The following is a 19575-nucleotide window of genomic DNA, read 5'->3' on the forward strand; positions in this document are numbered from 1 at the left end:
ATAAATATATGTTTTATATATATATATATATATATATATAAATATATATATATATAGTGACACTACATGTTCCTCCTCTGTTTTGCTATATTTATTAGGTGCATCGTGTTTTAAGTTAACTGGCCCCGGTTGGTATATCTCAGGGCTCATTTTGAGTCTTCTGCAAGCTGACATCACTTGATAGGGACAGAATACTGATGTTTTGGGGAGTTTGTTATTGTTTTTAAAGGGTATCTATGGTCGATGTATTTCTATATTGAATTTCAATAAGTTCTACCCCACTCCTAATAATCAGATCCATCTAGAAGATTGTTAACTTACTTACTGAAGATGACCATAGAATGGACTTCCTCAATGCACTGACACCATTTCATTCAGCCCTGTGTATATGAACTTCCTTTTATCACAATGCTCACAGAGCCTTCCTTCTGAAAACTCAACCTCTGAACAATGTAACATTATCATTGATTGTTGGAAGCAATGCATGATAGGATGTGTAGGCTTGAGAAATGCAGATTGCATCACACTAAGCAGCAGTTAAAGAGACGCAAAGCACACTGGGAATCCACGAAGGTGTTGGAAGTGATGGGCAGACGGAAGGCAGCACTCACTACATAAAAGGGATTTTTTTCAAGCAGCTTTGATTGCATTATCAAAAACAACTTCAGTATGTATTTCTATTAGAATGCTGATGTCATAACAGCAGAGGATATGCTGGGACTTTACAACTTCTTTAAGTGTTTTTAATGAATATTCCACCTTTTGGACTATGTTTCACCTTACACCCATATATATAGGGTGTAATATGAAACATGACCACATTCCCCAGCATCCCCACCCCAACTTGACAAGGTGGGATGAAGCAGAAGAACACGGGACGAGGCAGGATGAGATGGGACAAGGCAGGACGAGGTGGGACGAGGTGGTACAGGGTGTGACAGGTCAGGATGAGGCGGGACTAGGCAGGATGAGGCGGGGTATAGCAGGATGAGGTGAGACAAGGTAGGACTAGGCCGGATGAGGCGGGGTGTGAGGGTGCTCTTTTTGCGATGTGACCATGTTTCTTGTTACACCGTGACTATGGATGTAACATGAAACATGGTTAGAAAACTAAACTTAGCCTTTAAGGGGTGCCCAATATTTTTGTGTGCTTAGTGTCCCGTATTGGTGACCCCCACCACTCCTCTTACTATCTGCACGCTTGGTAGTCCTGGTTAGTACTATAGGACAGTTTAGAGGAGTCTATTAAAAGTCAGCTTAAAAGGTGAAACTTTGTCTCAGTCTTTATTGTGAGAGACGGAAGGGAAGGCTGGAGTTCAGCTTTAACAGACCAAAAGGGAGCAAACAAGAGAAGTCCATTGTTCGGGTTTACATAGACTTTGATGCAAACAAAGCCTAAACAGCCAGCAGTGCGAGAGATTGCGCAACTTGGACGGGAAAAGAGCATAAAAGAATCACTAATTGGGTAGATTAACATGAAAGTTCATTTTAAAGTCGTATCTGGGGGAATTGTTACCTTACTCCGCATAATCTTCCGCTAATACCTTATGCTCCCAGTTGGCCGTTTGAAAAGGGATTTATCAGAGTTTTTGGCACTTGCAACTGTCTTGTTCCTGCGAGATGGCTCTCCTCCCACGTTTAATCAAAGCCCCGCTTGTTTAAGCACCCTCTCCTATTGAATTATGAAATAATAAAACATTAACTCAATTTTGGAGAGGAAACGCTGCGCAGCAGATAACTGCGTGCAATTTTTTTTTGTGTGTACGCCCGGCTCTCCACAACACGTTCCCCTGGCAGAAAAAGCGATAAATTACGGGGGAATGGAAAACACTCCAGGTATGTGGCTCCATTGTCTGAAAGCATTAGCGATATAATGCGGCGCGGTGGAAATGCGCGGTAATAGAATAATTGAGGAGTCGCAGACAATGCTTCGCTCGGAGATAGCGCTGCCTTCTACTCGTCGCCGCCACTTCGGATTAAAGGGGCCCGATTGGCGAATGTATTGAACTGCTATCTTAAAGGGAACAAGGACTGAGAGCAATGTGCAGGTTGACATGGCTGATCTGCTTCTGAAGTCTCTGGCTCCTGATATGTATAATTTGGAAATGTGACGCCTTTAATGACGGGGATAGGCAGTTTGGGAGATTAACAGTGACAATATAGTAGACAATGGATGTGATAGAAGGAGATAGCAGAGTGCTAGAGACAAGAGCTTATTATTGTGCTGCTTCTCCTTTCACTGTCCAGTCACATGCTGGGGGTTTGTCCGGGATGACCTGCGCTCAGAGAAAGTGGGTTTGAATGATGTTGACCATCAGATGATATCTAAAAAAAGAAATAATGCAGGAGAGAGTACCGGACTGAAAGTTAATATTAAAACAAAAGCTGCTCTTTTTATTTTATGTTTTTTTAGGGGCTATTCATTTTTATCTTGTTTTTTTCTGGCTGGATTTTTGGTTAAAGGCGCCTAGAGCAAAACCCAATAACTAAAATCTATTATAAGCTTTAATATGCTCATATTGTTTCAATCTTTTCCAATCTGCTGCACTGAATTCGCAAAGAGCCTTGTCTGCCCTGTGTGAGCTCTCCCCTTCAACTACAGCAGACCATCCCTTATGTTACAGAAGCGAGGGGGACTATGTGGACTACTATGTTCTGTAGTCCACATAGGTGAGCTTGGCAGGGGTGACAACACCTGCATGATATTTCACTTCTACAGAGGCAACATTGTCAGTTTAAAGCGAGGAGTTGAGTAGATTTATTGCAGATCAGCAGGCAGTTTATTGAACTTGCAGAGATGTGCTGAGTATTTGTTTCCCATTGCTGGTGATCATGCTTACCTACAAGGATCCACATTTCATCCGCCTGCTTTCCAGGTGCACTCACACTCACTTTATGGGTTGGACCAGCCAGACCCCCACCTCCAGATATTTTGGGCCCACCTAATCACTGTCCCTATTAGACATGTGCGATTCGTTTCGTTCCGAATCGAAATTCGGACGAATTTTCGGAAATTCGGACATTCGGATGTATCCGAGTTCCGAATTACAGATATAACTAATGCAAACGAATCCGAATTTCCGTTTCCGAAATTTTTTGGCAGTGCACATGTCTAGTCCCTATTGACTTTATGAGTTACAGGGCATGTGCAGTAAACTCACATAAGGTTGATGCTGTAAGCCCGGGGCATGGCACGGTACACAGCATCAGTGGGGCAGAAGGCAAATCCAAGACAGTTGGCAGGTATTCTTTTATCTGTTTACAGCGATTGCCTGTAAACCCATAAAAACAATGTCTTGAGGCCTTTGACAACCCAAATTACATTACAATTTGTGTTCATCTCAGAAGTCAGCTCTGGAGCCCGCACCTTCAAAAACAATTCAGCAATGCCACGTCCCATGTACCCCAACAGATCGCCTTCATCTAAACAGCCCGTGTCGAACCCACTGACACCTCACCAGGGCTCTTTGTCTGAGCGCTCGGCCCCCGGTTGCCTGGCCGCTGTTGCTCTTTCCCCGGGCAGCGGTGGAGCCGGACAGGTGAGGCAGCCCAGACAATCAATCATCCTATTTATTTTTAATTGTATTGTAACGGTCCCCGAGGAGAACGGTTCAAACGAGCTTGACATTATTAAAATTTTAATGCTCAGTTTTCATAGCTGAATGAATATTTAAAGAGTATGTGCCGCTCTTAACTTATGATGATGAAGGAATTAATGGAATGTCTTGTTTAATGTATCCGTACGTGTTGATGCAAAGGAATTGGGGGGTGGGGGTGGCGGGGGGTTTCAGAAGAGGTTTTAGGCGTAATTACGGGTAAGAGGCAGATTTTGCAACAGATTAATCTTCTGAAACAGGCCGGAGGAGATGGCTCTCCGAAGACAATGATGTGCTTTGTGGAGGAACTGATGTCAATTCCAGTAGCGGGGGTGCTTTAGAAGTTCATTCTAAATCCATGCTGACGTTTGGGATGATCAGAGGTTCTGGCCAAGATGACGGAGGGGCAATTTTCATTATTCTAGATCTGATCTCCAATTCAGGGGAACTATGCATGGCAACTTCATCATGGTGCCATAGTGGGCACTCCAGACCAGTGGTGGCCAACTTACTTTATATACTTGGGGTCTCAAACGTAGGGGATCACCGAAGGGATGCATATAAGGTTTAGTGCAAGCAATGCTACAGAAAACTGTCAGAGGCTAAGGGCATGCTATGGTAGATGGTCTAAAACTGTAGACATACTAAAGGAGATGGTCAGAGACTGCAGACATGTTACAGGAGATGGTCAGAGGTGGCAGACATGCTACAGGAGATGGTCCTACTCCTTGCAGATCATAGTCCTCTCCGCTTGTGGTGGTGTCTGTCTGTGCTGGTTCAGCTCCTCCCCTCAATTTTTATGCAGTTGCAGGGGAAGGATTGGAGGGTCACTTGATTGACAGCTCTGAGTCTGCTGGGGCTTCTAACATCACATCCAAGATGGCGGCACCCAGCAGCAGCCTCAGGACTTTTGGATGTCTACACAAGGGAGGCTTTTAAAGGGAAATGCCATGGATAAAATATGTTAAATACACATATAATCTTGTAGGAAGATTGTTATTGAAATGAATGGTCTGGTGACAGGGTCTCTTTATGTCCTGTAATGGTGGTGTTGTATATACTGGCGGGTGTCATCCTGGCTCTGTCGCTGCAGCAGCAATCTTGAAAAATTCATCAAGAGCACGAAAGCTCAGAATGGTGAGCCGAGCGGTTTGCAGCTGAACCTGAGCTGACCTGGTCGGCCTCTCGCTCTGTCCCTGTCTAGGGAACATGGAAAGCGGAGGAGGGATCAATACATGGATGGATGGATTATCGCCTGTCTCCTGTGATCTATGTCGGGCTTTACAAGCCAGGATGATTTTCTAGGTAGAGCGAGCGGGGGTTGTGAGTGATTTGTTTGGGTCAGGAGCTTTGTAATAATTCTCTGTGTGCTCAGCACTCACCAGATCCCTCCTTTATGGAATTATAACACTCAGCCGCTTGTATGTGAAATATCACTGTACCGTGTACAGGATCACCTATGACTTAGAGGGTCAGTGCACCCATGACTGATATTTCAGTGTTTGGCAGATGCTGGAGAGGTAAACCACCTGACAATCTCTTCTATCTATCAGTGACTCTGTTGGTGAGATCCCTGTGTTGAGTTTCTGGGTCTGCAGAATTGCTGTGCCTATTATGAGGGGTACCCACCATCCCTGCATTGAGTTCCCGGATCTGCACAGCTGGTGTGCCCATGCCGCAGCGGTTCCCACCATCTTTGAGCTGAGTTCCTGGGTCTGTACACCTTCTGTGTCCATTATGAGGGGTTCTCACAATCCCTGCCCTGAGTTCCTGGGTCTGTATAACTATTGTTCCCATTATGAGGCATTCCCACCATCCCTTCACTGAGTTCCAGGCCTGCACACGTGCTGTGCCCATTATGAGGGGTATCCACCATCCCTGCACTGAGTTCCTGGGTCTGCACACCTGCTGTGCCCATTAGCAGTAGTTCCCACAATCTCGGCACTAAGTTCCTGGGTCTGTACACCCGATGTGCCCATTATGAGAGGTGGCCCCCATCCCTGCCCTGAATTGCTTCTCCTTTTTACGTACTGTGCCCATTACAAGGGGTTCCCACCATCCCTGTGCTGAGTTCCCGGGTCTGCACACCTGCTGTGCCCATCATGAGGGGTTCCCACAATCCCTGGTCTGAGTTCCTGGGTCTGTACACCTGCTGTGCCCATTAGGACTAGTTCCCACAATCCCTGCACTAAGTTCCTGGGTCTGTATACCCGCTGTGCCAATTATGAGAGGTGGCCCCCATCCCTCCCCTGAGTTCCTGCTCCTTTTTACCTACTGTGCCCATTATGAGGGGTTCCCACAATCCCTGTTCTGAGTTCCCCGGTCTGCACACCTGCTGTGCCCATTATGGGGTTCTCATGGTGTGCTTGAACACATATGCAGTGGAGCTGTATTGGTACTGCAATGCGCTAACAAATGTAATGTGCAGTAACATGCCAGTTAAAGTGCACATCAACGCAACTCAGCACAAAATTGTGTTTTGCCCCATAGGCTGCATTCACACCTAGCGTTCTGTAGCACTTTTTCTGCCCTAATAAACACACACAAGAAAAACCTCCCAAAACAAAATCCCAATTTATTTCTATGGTCATGTTCATATCTGAGCGTTTTGTCGCTAATAGCAAAACGCCAGTCGCTGGAAATAAGTACATGAGCTTCTTTTTTGGCAGATTAGGCGCTTCTTGACACCATAGACATCAACGGAAATTATCAAATACGTGTGTTTGCTGTGTTTTTGTGCATTCCTGTGTGTGTGTGCATTTTATGCTTTTGACCATTTACATGAATGTGTCACAATCTACACACAAAAAACACACAACTTAATCTATGCTCCTACTGCGCCAAACGCTCTTAGAAACTAGTGACAACGCTGTCGTCTGGGTCTGAATGCATCCCGAGGCATTTCAAATGAATGTATTATTAAATCAGTGGCAGTACAAAGGTAGACAAGGTAGATAATCCGTACAGAATGTCAACCGCAGTTGCTCAGCTCTTGTATACATATAATTGCTATCTAAAGCTATTGGAGAACAATGTGCTCTGAAAAGACAGCTGGGAGACATCCAATACAAATAAACAAGATAATGCCACCGATCAATACTGAACACTGGAAAAGGACACCCAGTACAGGTGGAGGTGGAAGCTGTGACAAAGTTTTGGGGTGAAAATAACCCTTCATCAAGCCTAATCCCACCTCAAGTCTATATTGTTCTTCAATAGCTTTAGTTACCAATTATACGTATGTAGCGGTACGCCAAGAGAAGGGGCTGGTAATCATGGGTTCTCCTTCCCGCCCTGGTTCTAGACCCAACAGCTCACCGACAATAATCAGGCCCAAGTCTCTAGGGTCCGCTTGCTATTTTTTGCCAAACTTGCAGGAGAGAGGGTTTAGAGGTGCAGGGTACCCATAGTACAGTTATGGAGGACAGAAATGTTGTGTCAGCAGCAGGGCCTATAACAGTGACCTCCAAAAGTAGATGCTGATGGACAGAAGACAGCTAGATCAATCTGTTACCCTATGAGAGCAGTCATGGTGTTTTCAGGTCTTTGAATCTGACTTCTGACCCTTTGTAAGCAGACCTAAAGTACCCGAGTGGCTAAGGCCAAGATCCCTCTTCCAAGATCTAGCTGGCAGCTTCTACCCAGCTCTTCTGTGCCCTTCTTCAGGCTGCAGTATCTCTGTTCAGCCCTGCTCCCTTTAGATCTGCTCTTTTTCAGCAAGTGGCTTAGTTTCAAGGCCCTCAGCACATGGGTTATGGATACATGTCAGTCTGGAGGAGTGGGGGTTCCAAAGGAAGCTAACTTTACATGCAGACCACCCAAGATAACATGCACATGTGGTCCTGAGCCTCCTTGATCAAGTGTAATATAATCCAATGAATGAATGGGGTGGCCAGTCAGACTGTGGAATAAAGGGCTATATCATGCCTTACATCCTCCAGCCAGGAAATGCGGTAGGTTCTAGCTGACTTGCTGCAGCTTCTAATGCACATTATGAGACGCTCAAAGTGTGCATTTTAATCTGAGTAAGTCATTTCAGTGCGGGAGAGGTGCAGGTACAACTGTGCAAGACCTGAAGGCCAGAGTTCAGCTTTACATTCTTTGACCAATTGCCTCCATTGGGAAGGAATGAACTGCCCTGACGGGAAATCCAACCGCTAAATAGACCAAATCAAATTTGATTGAGCGATCTCCTTTGGGCAAAATTTCGCTCAAATTGAATGACCACATAATCAAATATATGACAGTCACTGCTGCTCAAGATATCAGACTGCTTCGCCATGGCCTGTGTGTGCTCTGTGGATACCACTTCATCCACGGCACTGTGAAGGTGCGTTTCCATCCCTCGTGGAGGTCCGCCCGCCTTTCTTTAATCACCGCAAAGCTTCATGCATTTCTTCCAGCCAACTGTTATAATTACAATGAATCCAATCTCAGGCAATTAAAGGTCCACTTCTCTCTCCGTCAACGCCCTCCTTCACAATGGAGCGCCGAGCGGGGATCCTAATTACTTCCTATTCGCTCCTCCACCATGTAATTAGTGCATTTTATGTCAATTTGATACTCATTATGGGAACTGGACTCTGTCACGGGCCTCGTCGCTTCTGATGTGGATTAATTGATTCTACCTGTGGCACAATCTGGGATGATATTTCTGGGTCGGTGCGGAGGGCGATGAGCCCACCTCAGAAAATGACAGATGTTCAGTTCCTGCTCCTGTAATTACCAGGGTATGGGGGTGGCATGGGGAGGATTGTGTTGTTGTTGCAGCGCTGGTGTTGTGTGGTGTCTCAGGTTCAGTTCTCCTTGGGGCAATACCTGAATGTATGTTCTCTATACTCGTGTGAAGGATTCCTCTTAGAGTAGACCTACAAAGAGAGAAATATAGGGCCTGACCCGTGGCTGAAGGGCTTGGCTGTTATGTTGACCCTTGGCAATATTTTTACTCATCTGGAATAATTGAAGTGTATGTAGAACCTAGAATTAATTTTTAGCATGTTTGTGAACAGCTTTCTTAAGCAAATGTTTTTTGTGAATTTGTTGTAAAGTTTCCCATCTGATAGATCTAATAGGTATCTCAATAGCCAACTGAAGGAGTGATCATGGCAAGCTGAAAAAGCTAAACTACTGCATCTTGTTAGCGATTTTTTTGTCATCCTGCTGCATGCACTCCTTCTTCAGGCTGTTGGGCTGCCCATCTGATAGACCTGATAGGTATCTCAATGGCCAACTAGAGGAGTGATCATCGCAGGCTATCAACACTAAACCACTCCATCGCATTAGCATTATTGTCAGCCTGCTGCATGCACTTCTTTTATTGGTCGTTGGGTTGCCCACCTGATAGACTTGATAGGTATTGCAATGACCAACTGAAGGAGTGATCATGGCAGGCTGACAACACTGAAGGTCCCCATACACCTTACAATTATCTGCAGATTTTCTGTGGGAAGATGGAAAAATTGAAACAGATTGTCCCAGGTGGAGATTACTCCATCCACACAGTTAAGTGTAGATGGAGGAATCTGTTGCACCTTTTCCATCGGACCAGTGGCGTAACCAGAGTTATGGGCGCCCGGGGCAGACATTTTTTTTTTCGCATCCATCTTATTAGCATTATTGTCAGTCTGCTGTGTGCACTCTTTCCATTGGTCGTTGGGCTACCCATCCGATACACCTGATAGATATCTCAATGGTCAACTGAAGGAGTGATCACGGCATGCTGGGTTGCCTATCAGGTCTATCAAATGGGCAGTCCAGGGGATCAGGATTTTCTCTCATTTCCTGTTATTTCGGGAGAGGAAATTAAATCTGTAAAATGAGATACAGATGGGAAGTAAAAACGTCAGAGAGCAGATAAGAAAGACACACATAAATGCAGCTCTGTGTTCGATAATACATCAGTAAATGCATTTTTAATGCAAGCAGTGTAGGTACCTGAATTTGACCTGTTATCAGCCTCCCTATACAGCCAATCTCAGAGTGGGGGAGGAAGCAAAAGCGCAAGGAGCCAAACCGTTATGATCACATGCTAGCAATGACTATACTGACAGGAGCAGAGAGAGCAGAGTGATAGAGAGATGAGCTCATCAGTCTGTTGCTTCTCCTGTCACTGTCCAATCACAGGCTGGGGGAGGGATAAGACCTGCAAGTGTTACTGAACTGCTGCAGAGAAAAATTAGGTATCCTGCCCTTCCAGACAGGGCTGTGATGTGTAGCATAGCTTTTTAACCCTTAGGACTGGATAGACCAATACAAACCCTTTGCCAGATAAAAAAAAGCTCCCATACATATACTCTACTTGTAGATTTCTTAATACGATGACTATCACTTCTACTAATGTGGTATTGGAAGCTTGTTACAATGTTGTTATGATGTTTCAGAATGTTGAAAGTCTTGCACAATACACTAATGCAAGTCGGTCCTGTTTTTTGTACGTGGCCCTAATCGGTCCTCTCTCTCTTCTCTCCGCAGATGAACCGACCAATCCAGGTGAAGCCAGCAGACAGCGAAAGTCGAGGAGGTAGTAGACTACATTGCTCCAAGCATTAGCGATAAGTACCGTGATTGCTGCTAGATTTTGTCCTGCTGTGCGGCTGATCAATTAGTAGTGTAATCAGAGGCGGGGACATTCCCCTCCATAGGGCTCTTTATTATCTAATCCCTTTTCTTTTATGCACTTTGTGCTTTTTTTTTTTTTCTTTCCCTCCCACATTCAATTATTCTGTGATTCTGAACGGTGTCAGCTATTACCTAGGAAACCAATGACTGCCTTGTTAAGACATATTGTGTTGAACGATGATTGAGAACGAATCGCTAACTTCTGCCGCTGACTCGCAACTTCTGACAAAGTCGATGTTTTATATAGTCGAACTTAGGTTGCCTTAAAGAAAAAGAAAAATCAATATTGCCAATTCCCCCCTCCCACACCCTACTCCTTACTTGTTTTTTTAAAGTTGAACTCCGGACACAAAAAAACTTTTATTAAAATATATGTCTTAACAGACACAAAGAGTATAAAACCACTTTGTATTCCTTGTGATATACTGTGATATAAAAGTAGCAGTAACACCATCTCTGTGCACATTATATAAAAGTAGCAGTGACATGACCACTGCACATAATATAAAAGTAGCAGTGACATGACCACTGCACATAATATAAAAGTAGCAGTGACATGACCACTGTGCATGTGATATAAAAGTAGCAGTAACACCATCTCTGTGCACATGATATAAAAGTAGCAGAGACATGTCTACTGTGCACATGATATAAAAGTAACAGTACCATCATCACTGTGCAAATAATATAAAAGTAGCAGTGACATGACCACTGTGCCCATGATATGAAAGTAGCAGTGACATAGACACCATCTCTGTGCATGTGATATAAAAGTAGCAGTGACACCATCTCTGTGCATGTGATATAAAAGTAGCAGTGACATGACCACTGCACATAATATAAAAGTAGCAGTGACATGACCACTGTGCATGTGATATAAAAGTAGCAGTAACACCATCTCTGTGCACATGATATAAAAGTAGCAGAGACATGTCTACTGTGCACATGATATAAAAGTAACAGTACCATCATCACTGTGCAAATAATATAAAAGTAGCAGTGACATGACCACTGTGCCCATGATATGAAAGTAGCAGTGACATCATCACTGTGCACATTATATAAAATTAACAGTGGCATCATCACTGTGCATGTGATATACAAGTAATAGTAACACCATCACTGTGCATGTGATATAAAATTAGCAGAGACATCATCACTGTGCACATGATATAAAAGTAGCAGTGACATGACCACTGTGCCCACGATATAAAAGTAGCAGCAACGTCATCACTGTGCACATGATATAAAAGTAGCAGTGACATGACCACTGTGCACATGATATAAGAGTAGCAGTGACATGACCACTGTGCACATGGTATAAAAGTAGCAGTGACATGACCACTGTGCACATGATATAAAGTAGCAGTGACATCATCACTGTGCTGTGCACACCGTGCGCAAAGAGCAGAGCTGTGGGAGGGGGCAAGCAAGCCCCACCCATTACAGGCTGCCTGCAGAACCATAGAAGGGGGTGGACACCAGACCAGTCAAGGACAGAGAGCAGCAGTGACCGGTCTGTATTACAGGAAGCTACTTGTCTCACACTGGATTACTGCACAGATCTGGAAGAAATACACAAAGCTCACCAAGATTCAGGAAGACTACACAATACTCTTGTATGAGGACAATATTTGCTTATCCCGGAGTTCAGCATTAAAATAAAGGTTCTAATACACAGTGATACTAACCCTAATCTGAAGTATTACAACAGTCCCAGAGCTTTTGTGTTAAGCACTGGAATGTAAGCAGGTACTTGTAGCAGTGACCACCTCCTATCCTGATTACATCGACACTGGTCCTGCACTGGTGACGATGTTGACCAGAGACATATTAAAATGTATATCACCCTAGGAAATAATTTCATATATTGCAGATTATTAGTTGTTATACTGTATGTAGTTGCTGCATTAGTTTTCTTTTTCAGGCTTTTTTTTATTTTCCCGGTAATCCTAGGGCTCATGTCAATGTCCGCTGTTTGCACTCCAATGGAAAATGCAGCATTTGATTAGAACTAGGGATGCATCGATACCAGTTTCTCGGTATTGAGTATAAGTACCGATGTCTTGCTATCGGTACTCGCCGATACCGAGTACCGGTGCTTCCACTGTCATGGAGCCAGCTTCCTGGGCAATCAGAAAGCCAGGCGTCAGGTAATGACATGCTGCCCGGCTTCCTGATTGCTGGCTGAAGATGGTTCAATGTTATTTGTCCAGCTCGATTGTGATTGGGTGGGAAACTGGCTTCTCAACCAATCTACAGGGAGCTGGCTTCCCGGCCAATCAAGAAAACCGGCAGCGAGTAATGACCTGCCTCCCAGGTTTCTGTTTGGCCGGGAAGCCGGTTCCATGCTGACTGGCCAGGAAGCCGGCTTCCCAGCCAATCAACATGGAACCGGCCCGATACTGATTGGCCAGGAAGCCGGGTTATTACTCGCAACCCGGCTTCCTGATTGCCCAGAAAACCGGCTCCATGTTCCCCTACGGCACTGTCGGTCAGAGGAAATCTTCTGACTGGAAGTTCCGGTATCAGGGAAGGTATGGGAGCATTTGGGTGAATATGAGTACTCGCCCAAATACTTGGTATCGGCATCAATACTGATACTAGTATCGGTGCATCCCTAATTAGAACCATCAATGTGATGGTTTCCCTGCTGGCCGCTGAAGTTAGCAAAGGGCACATCTGGTCATTTAGTTTGCCCATTCAGCAAACTTTGGCTTGAACTCTTCATCAACCAGATCTTGACGCTTATCCCATATAGTGACATAGAGGTCAGTGGAAGAAGCCACCGCATGCAGTAGGAAGGGGGGATGAGGGGGACACACTGGTGACCAACACGCCCAGGAATGCTGAAGAGCTTTTTCAGGCAGCCATAGCTGTGGAATTTAGGCAAGATCAGAAGCGACGGGACAGGGGAGTAAAACCCTTTTCATTTATAGGTCGTGCTTTGCACATTGTTTTAACCCAGCAACAGAATCACTTTAAGAGCATTTAACATGGCTGAGAAAGGAAAGGGCTACAATGTTGAATAATATAATAGCACAAATTAAAAAGAAAAAAATAATCATTACGAAATATAGGCTTAATTTACATCCTGTGGTCTATGGCCACTGTCTACTCAAATGTTCTTCTCATGTGCAGATGAATGTCTATGAGTCACCGAGGCAAATAAGCCTTACTTATTTTTGTTTGATGTTCTGTTGCCCCTGTGGTCTAGTTTTGTAACATGTTCTCTGCATCACAATGCTGTATTGTGCTCTTACTCCACTACTATCTCTTTGAAGGCATTCTTATAATTGTGTGGGATGGTACTGTGCTCTATATCAGCCTTTCTTAACCTTTTCACAAAACCAATTCATTGTTGGTCACTGGGAAACTTGCCCCTTACATTGGTGGTCTATGGAAATAATGCCCTCCCCTTACAGTGGTGGTCAGAGTGTCATCTTTAGAGACAGCTACAAAGATAATTGGGTTCATGCATCTGGCTCTCACATGGGACTTTGATCCATTCGGAGCTTTGTAGACACCATCAGATGGGTGGTCAATAAGTACAGCTTAAGGAAGCCCTACCAACCTCTAGAGTAGTGGTTCTCAACCTTTCTATGGCCAGGACCCCTTGGTAACATTTGCCAAGTTGTGGTGACCCCCAACTGCAAACTTTAGGGATGAACCAAAACTAGTGTGGGCTCTCAGGTGGCTAGTGGGACTCTTTGTTGGCGTCCAGTGCGGGCTCTGTGGTGATCAAGCACTCACCTCCCCTCACTCCTGCCTGTTTTCCTCTCTCTGATCCTCTCTGGGCCGCTGCAGCGCTATCTAGGAGTACTGACACTGCTGCGCTAGGAGGAGGCTGAGGAGCCTCTTACCTAGAGCAGCACAAGGCACGTGGGGACCCCCTCAACTGTGGGTCGCGACCCACTTTTGGGTCTCGACACACAGGTTGAGAACCACTGCTCTAGAGTAACCCTAGGCTTCTGGAACCATGGGTGAGAATGATCACTCCTCTGTATGAGTAATTATACACATGGCTAAGTGCACAAAGTTCCTTTCTTGCAATGTTAGAGGCTTGAATATAGTTGTAACGCTGAAGCTACAAATAATGAAGACAAATGTACATTCTATTTTAGTTTTTCCACTTCTTTAAAAAATTGGGAACTCCAGTCTCAGCAAATACTTGAGTATCTTCTACAATACAAACTGCAACAGTATTAATAAAGAGTTTTAATGATGGATGCAATTAAATTTATAATGAGGCTCAATAAATAGATTCCCTGTAGAGGTGTGATTGGACAAAAAAAATGAATGGAGCCCATGCAGGGGTGGAACATTGACATATATGTATGTCTTTGAGACAAGCACCAGTCACCCAGAGCACCATAGACCTTGAGCAGATTAGTAAAATAATTTTTTACACAAACTTTGCCATGTAAAGGAACCTTAGATGCTGGTTCTGCTTCCAAGGTTTATCATGTTTAACAGTTTCAGGTTGTATTTGCAAAAGTGCAGTATAGATGGATGACATTTGGCATCAGTGTCTGGTTGGATTTGGTAACTGTCTTATTTGAGCTTTGATATCAGTATCTAGGTGGAGATTGGAAGGGTTTTAGACATCTGACAAGTCCTCTGCCCATTGCCATGACATCTCTATCAGTAAGGAGCCATCAATCATTCCTCAGTTGTCTGGTGATAATTGACAGTGAAACATGGTCACATGACTTTCCGCTATCCTAACTGAGTCATCTAGGTAAACCATGATTTGTATGACTTCCAGGAATGTCTATAACAATCCGCTGCATGATATTTCTAATGATGGTTTGAAGAGGGACCTGTCAGGATACTTAGATATCTGGTTCAGGAACACATCGACCTTTCATTTGCTGCTGTGCTCAGGTCTGTATTTACCATATTGGCACTCAAGGGCGAGAGCCTAGGGTGGCATAGTAGAAGGGGTAGTACCAAGCCTAAATAAGTACAAATTCATTTTTTTTTAATTATTATGATAATAATAATAATTGCTATTATTATTATTATTATTATTATTATTTTGTTCCCTCTTCTGCACTCCTGTGGACATTTGAAGCTACATTCAGCGAGAAAACTGATGAGGGTGCAGCAGTTGTTGGAAACATGTGACCTTCTCTCCTTTTTTCTAATTTGGTGGCCTGCATCATTGAAAAACTGCAATGTATATAATGCAGATCACACGTTGCCCCTAACTGCACATTTTATCCATAGTATTTATTCACATAATCACATGACGCAAAGAGCGGGGCTTGTACAAGAAGGCACCATGATTCAAGTTTGTCTAGGCCAACGTAATATATGGTCCTGGCGTAGGCCCTGATCCGGAGATACTCAGCTGCAAAGTTGGGGGTCACACTTCTGCTCTATGAGTGTTGCCCTGTTGCCGGCCAAATTTAGCTTTGGGATCTTTGACAACCAGAGGCTGAGAACCAGATTTTCAGATTACAGGCCAGAAATGGTTCAGTAACATCAAAGCACATCACTACACCCACCTCGCTCTGGTCCACATCCAGATATTTTGGGGCCCTCCTAAATGCCTCTCTAAATCTGAGAAATCTTCATGTTAAACTGTATCTGCAGGGAAACCAACACTTCCTGAGATGTTGATCTCCTGGGTCCCCAGTGGCTTGGCTTCAGTTCTATTTTAAAGCAGCCCTTTCATTTTGAATAGACTGGCAGTACACCTTAATGCACTATGCCACAACATACAGGTGGTTTTCACCTCTGCATTGTAGTTTGCTAAAACACACGTCGCTTGGCATGCAATTGCTATGTGTATTGTGTCGGCATTCAGAATGAGGGTCGCACAGTGTCATTGGTTGCCAGGCCACAGGTGGCCCAGGGTTCAGTTCTCTTGCATTTACGCTGAACCCACATTTTTGGATGGATTCTGCAAACGTCAAAGTGAAATTAACCAGGCCAGTTTGCTCATCACTGCTCTTCAGCATTATTTGGCCTGGTGATCCAATTCAGACAGTAAGTACACTTTGCAGACAACTGAATTCAAGCCTATCCTCTAGCAATGACCTTAGACACACAACCTTTTCTGCTGGCAGATGGCCAATAGTCAAGAGCTTCCAGCACACCATCCCCAAGCAGCAGGCCAGGGAGGAAGAGAGCTTGCCAAAGGTGCCCCAAATATTTATATCTTTGCCCAGTATGCAACACTGGTAATGAACCTCAAAGTGGTTGGCCAGGGAAACATGAATATTCATTAATCAGAATGATTGTATCCTTTCACACTATTGCCAGGGATGCTCACCAGCAGAAGACAGAAGCAAACAATAAAACAAAGCTTATGGGAGACCCAACAAAAGCAGAATTACAACAGTTAATACTTAGGCTAGCTACAGCCTACACAAACCACTCAGTTTATACTTATGACTCTACTGCTTTAGGCAGGGTCCCTATATGTAAACGGGATTAAAACAATTCACAAATATGTATTTCAACTCTGCGGCTTACCATCTGGCAAGAGGTTATCTATTTGGCAAGTTCCCCTTTAAAACACTATTTGCCTCAGCGCACACCTATGGATTGGCAAATGCTTGATTTCAGTATGCTAGCTACATCATAAGATGAAGGAAATCGAAGCAAAGCTTTGAAACTATGAACGGAGAATGTCATTAGCATAAAAAAGCCAGGTGACATAATGTAGGAGCCTCCACGTGCCTCCCCTATTCATCCTCCGAGGACAAAGTTCATGCATCGCGTACGGAGAGGGATGTATATTCAGCGCTATTCAGCTACATCAATTACTCTCATACATCACCCCGCGCTGATACTTTGCCCCCAAACCACATTATTCAGCTATTTTTCCCCTTCTTTTCCCTACTAGGCATGACCAGATATCTTCCTATTAATTGCATATTCAATACTTAAACAGCAAATAGAGTGCTGACTTGCAGTATCACCGTACCATAAAGGAAGAGACCACATCTAGGCATTTACATAGGAAATAATGATGTGCAGGGAATGAGCCCTGGCCCAGGAATTGTGGGAATTGTTAAATGGCACAGTATCCATATTGTTCTAGTTAGTGCTACAGTTGAAAGAGCAGCACTGAGAAAAATTAGTATATAAATGTAATAGGCACAACTGGGGGTCTCTCTCTCACCTCTGCATTAGGTCACATGAAGAGGAATCAATTCATGGGTAAGAGAAGGGTTTTCTTTCTCTTTAGACTTGCAATGCCAAAATTGACAAAGCAACTCAGGACGTTTTTCGATGGCACCCCTCAATGCCAGCATGTCAGGTGGGTGCTAGATGTCTGAAGGCCACATTCCAGACAGTGTGCCCACCCCAGGATACTTCCAAAGACAGGACCACACTAGGAATCAAGCTTATTATTAGTATTCCACTAATGCTTCTCCAGATTGCAGACATCAAATGACCACTCATCACTCTCTCTCCTTGAGGTCCTTTAGGGGGTAAACAATGATTCACATTAAAAGATCATCAACCCTAGTCCACTCTAGCTCCCATGTTTCCCTCACAGCCTCTGCGCTCTCTCTTTTTTTCTCTCTCTCCCCTTCCTTTTTTGAAGTTACCTGCATTATTTTTAAGGTCCCCTCCACGGCAGGATATTAATAAGGAAATTCCACATTCTTGGATATCTCAGAAGTACTAAAAGTCTCTTCTAAAAGGGCATTATGATATTGTTTCAAGCTAGTAGCAACAGGCTGAATAAACATCAACACTGTTGCAGTGACAGGTGGATGTCCTCTTAGGCCCAATGCTCGTATCTGGTGGTCTGTAATTCCTTCTCTGAAGCTCCCCAGGGGAAGAGTCCTTAAATCCCCCAGGGTATTATGGCTAAGTATACCACCATATCCAAGCAATATCTAAATGGTAAGTCTTTGTTGCCCTGGCTACCTTTGTAGTGGCTCAGATCCCCTGGAATACTTTGAACACAGGGCTCTCAAGGTACTCAAGGCCTCGGGCGGAATCTCAGCACATCGCCCCTTCATGGCATAGCCCACCTCTGAGCGCAACCTGTGCCTGGCCTGACCAGTATTGCTCCCATTCTAATCGGAATGCTTTTCTTCATGCCAATAACCTAGAAAGGTTAATAAAGGCAGCGAAAGCCAGGCAACCAGCATTTTCAGGAGGAAGTCAACTATTGCAACTCCAGTGTTTCCCTACAGTTGTACTTTATGTCTTTTTGTTTTTCCACGAGCTGAGCTTAAATAAGTCTGTAAATGGCCCTGTATCCAGTTCCATTCTCTGGCCTATTTGTAAGAAAAGAAAATATGCTACCACACTTTGAGGATGAATGGGCCAATTATAAAAAGTATTAAAAACAGCTTTTAAATATTTAGCGCCTTTTAAAAGGTTATTTGCAAAATTCCAGCCCTGATAGAGGCGGAAGAAAAGATTTTCTGAACTACTCGGCTGCAAAACCGCATGAGGAACTGGAGCTGTAATAAGTCTTAATGAGCCATAGAAAGGTTCTGGGCTTCGTCAGTTTAAATTTGTAAATGGCCGAGGGGCCGCAAAAACATTGTGCAAGTGTCATGTGCAGCCAAAAACAATTTTCACTTGTTCTCAAGATTTTTCTTTTTTTTGGGGGGGGAAACTGTTTTGCATGTTTGGAAAATTCTGGATATTTATAGACAATAGGAAAATAGAAGAGTGCCAGCAGAAAAAGCCCAACGTCCAAGCGGTTCATCAAGACTGCCTCTTTTTTGTATAGGAGCTGACCTTCCAGCAGCTGCCCCTGCAGACATTTTACCAGCCTGGTGATGATGTCACAGGCAGTAATAAAAGCTGTTTCTTATCACAATTCGGGTAATGTCTGAACATACCATTTTAGGTGTAGTTTTAACCAGTTGACATCCGCGGTGTTAAACCCCCTTCCCATCCAGGCCATTTTTCAGTATTCAGCGCTGCGGTACTTTAACTGACATTTATTCCGTCATGCAGCGCTGTACTGAAATGAATTTTATACCCTTTTTTGGGGACAGATAGAGCTTTCTTTTGGTGGTATTTATTCACCACTGAATCTTATGTTGGACCACATTTGCTCTCTACTATACATGTTGGCCATGAGTTTGTTAAATATTTGTCCTGCCTCTACTATACATTCTGCAACATGAGCTTAAAGTGACATTAAACCCTCAGATTTTTTAACATAAACCAATACTGTAATGTGCGCCTTACTGTAATCCATGGTAGTTCCCCTTCTCTTTGCTGCTCTTCCTTTTAAATCCTCATGTCTTCTCATGCTTGGGGAGAACTTCCCTTTGCAGCTGAGCCTCTTCCTGTAGTGCTGGCTCAGGTTGCAAACCTATACACAGACACCGTGTATCCATTCCTGAGACAAGGCAGTCTGCTGCAA

General features: G+C 44.1%; 1 protein-coding gene across 13 annotated transcripts in view; it reads left to right on the forward strand.

The window, feature by feature from the left end:
* Positions 1-19575, forward strand: part of CELF4 (CUGBP, Elav-like family member 4) — a 965736-nt gene that overhangs the window by 622824 nt on the left and 323337 nt on the right. For 8 of the 13 annotated variants that reach the window (XM_018576169.1, XM_018576165.1, XM_018576156.1 and 5 more), the window contains exon 3: positions 10068-10116. In XM_018576169.1, coding sequence (XP_018431671.1) covers positions 10068-10116 — 49 coding nt within the window. Of the gene's footprint in view, positions 1-10067; positions 10120-19575 lie in introns of all 13 variants that reach the window. The other 5 variants (XM_018576168.1, XM_018576167.1, XM_018576166.1 and 2 more) reach the window with 1 other exon arrangement.

This window comes from Nanorana parkeri, unplaced genomic scaffold (assembly GCF_000935625.1).
Source record: "Nanorana parkeri isolate BGI_ZX_2015 unplaced genomic scaffold, ASM93562v1 scaffold58, whole genome shotgun sequence".
Lineage (NCBI taxonomy): Eukaryota > Metazoa > Chordata > Amphibia > Anura > Dicroglossidae > Nanorana > Nanorana parkeri.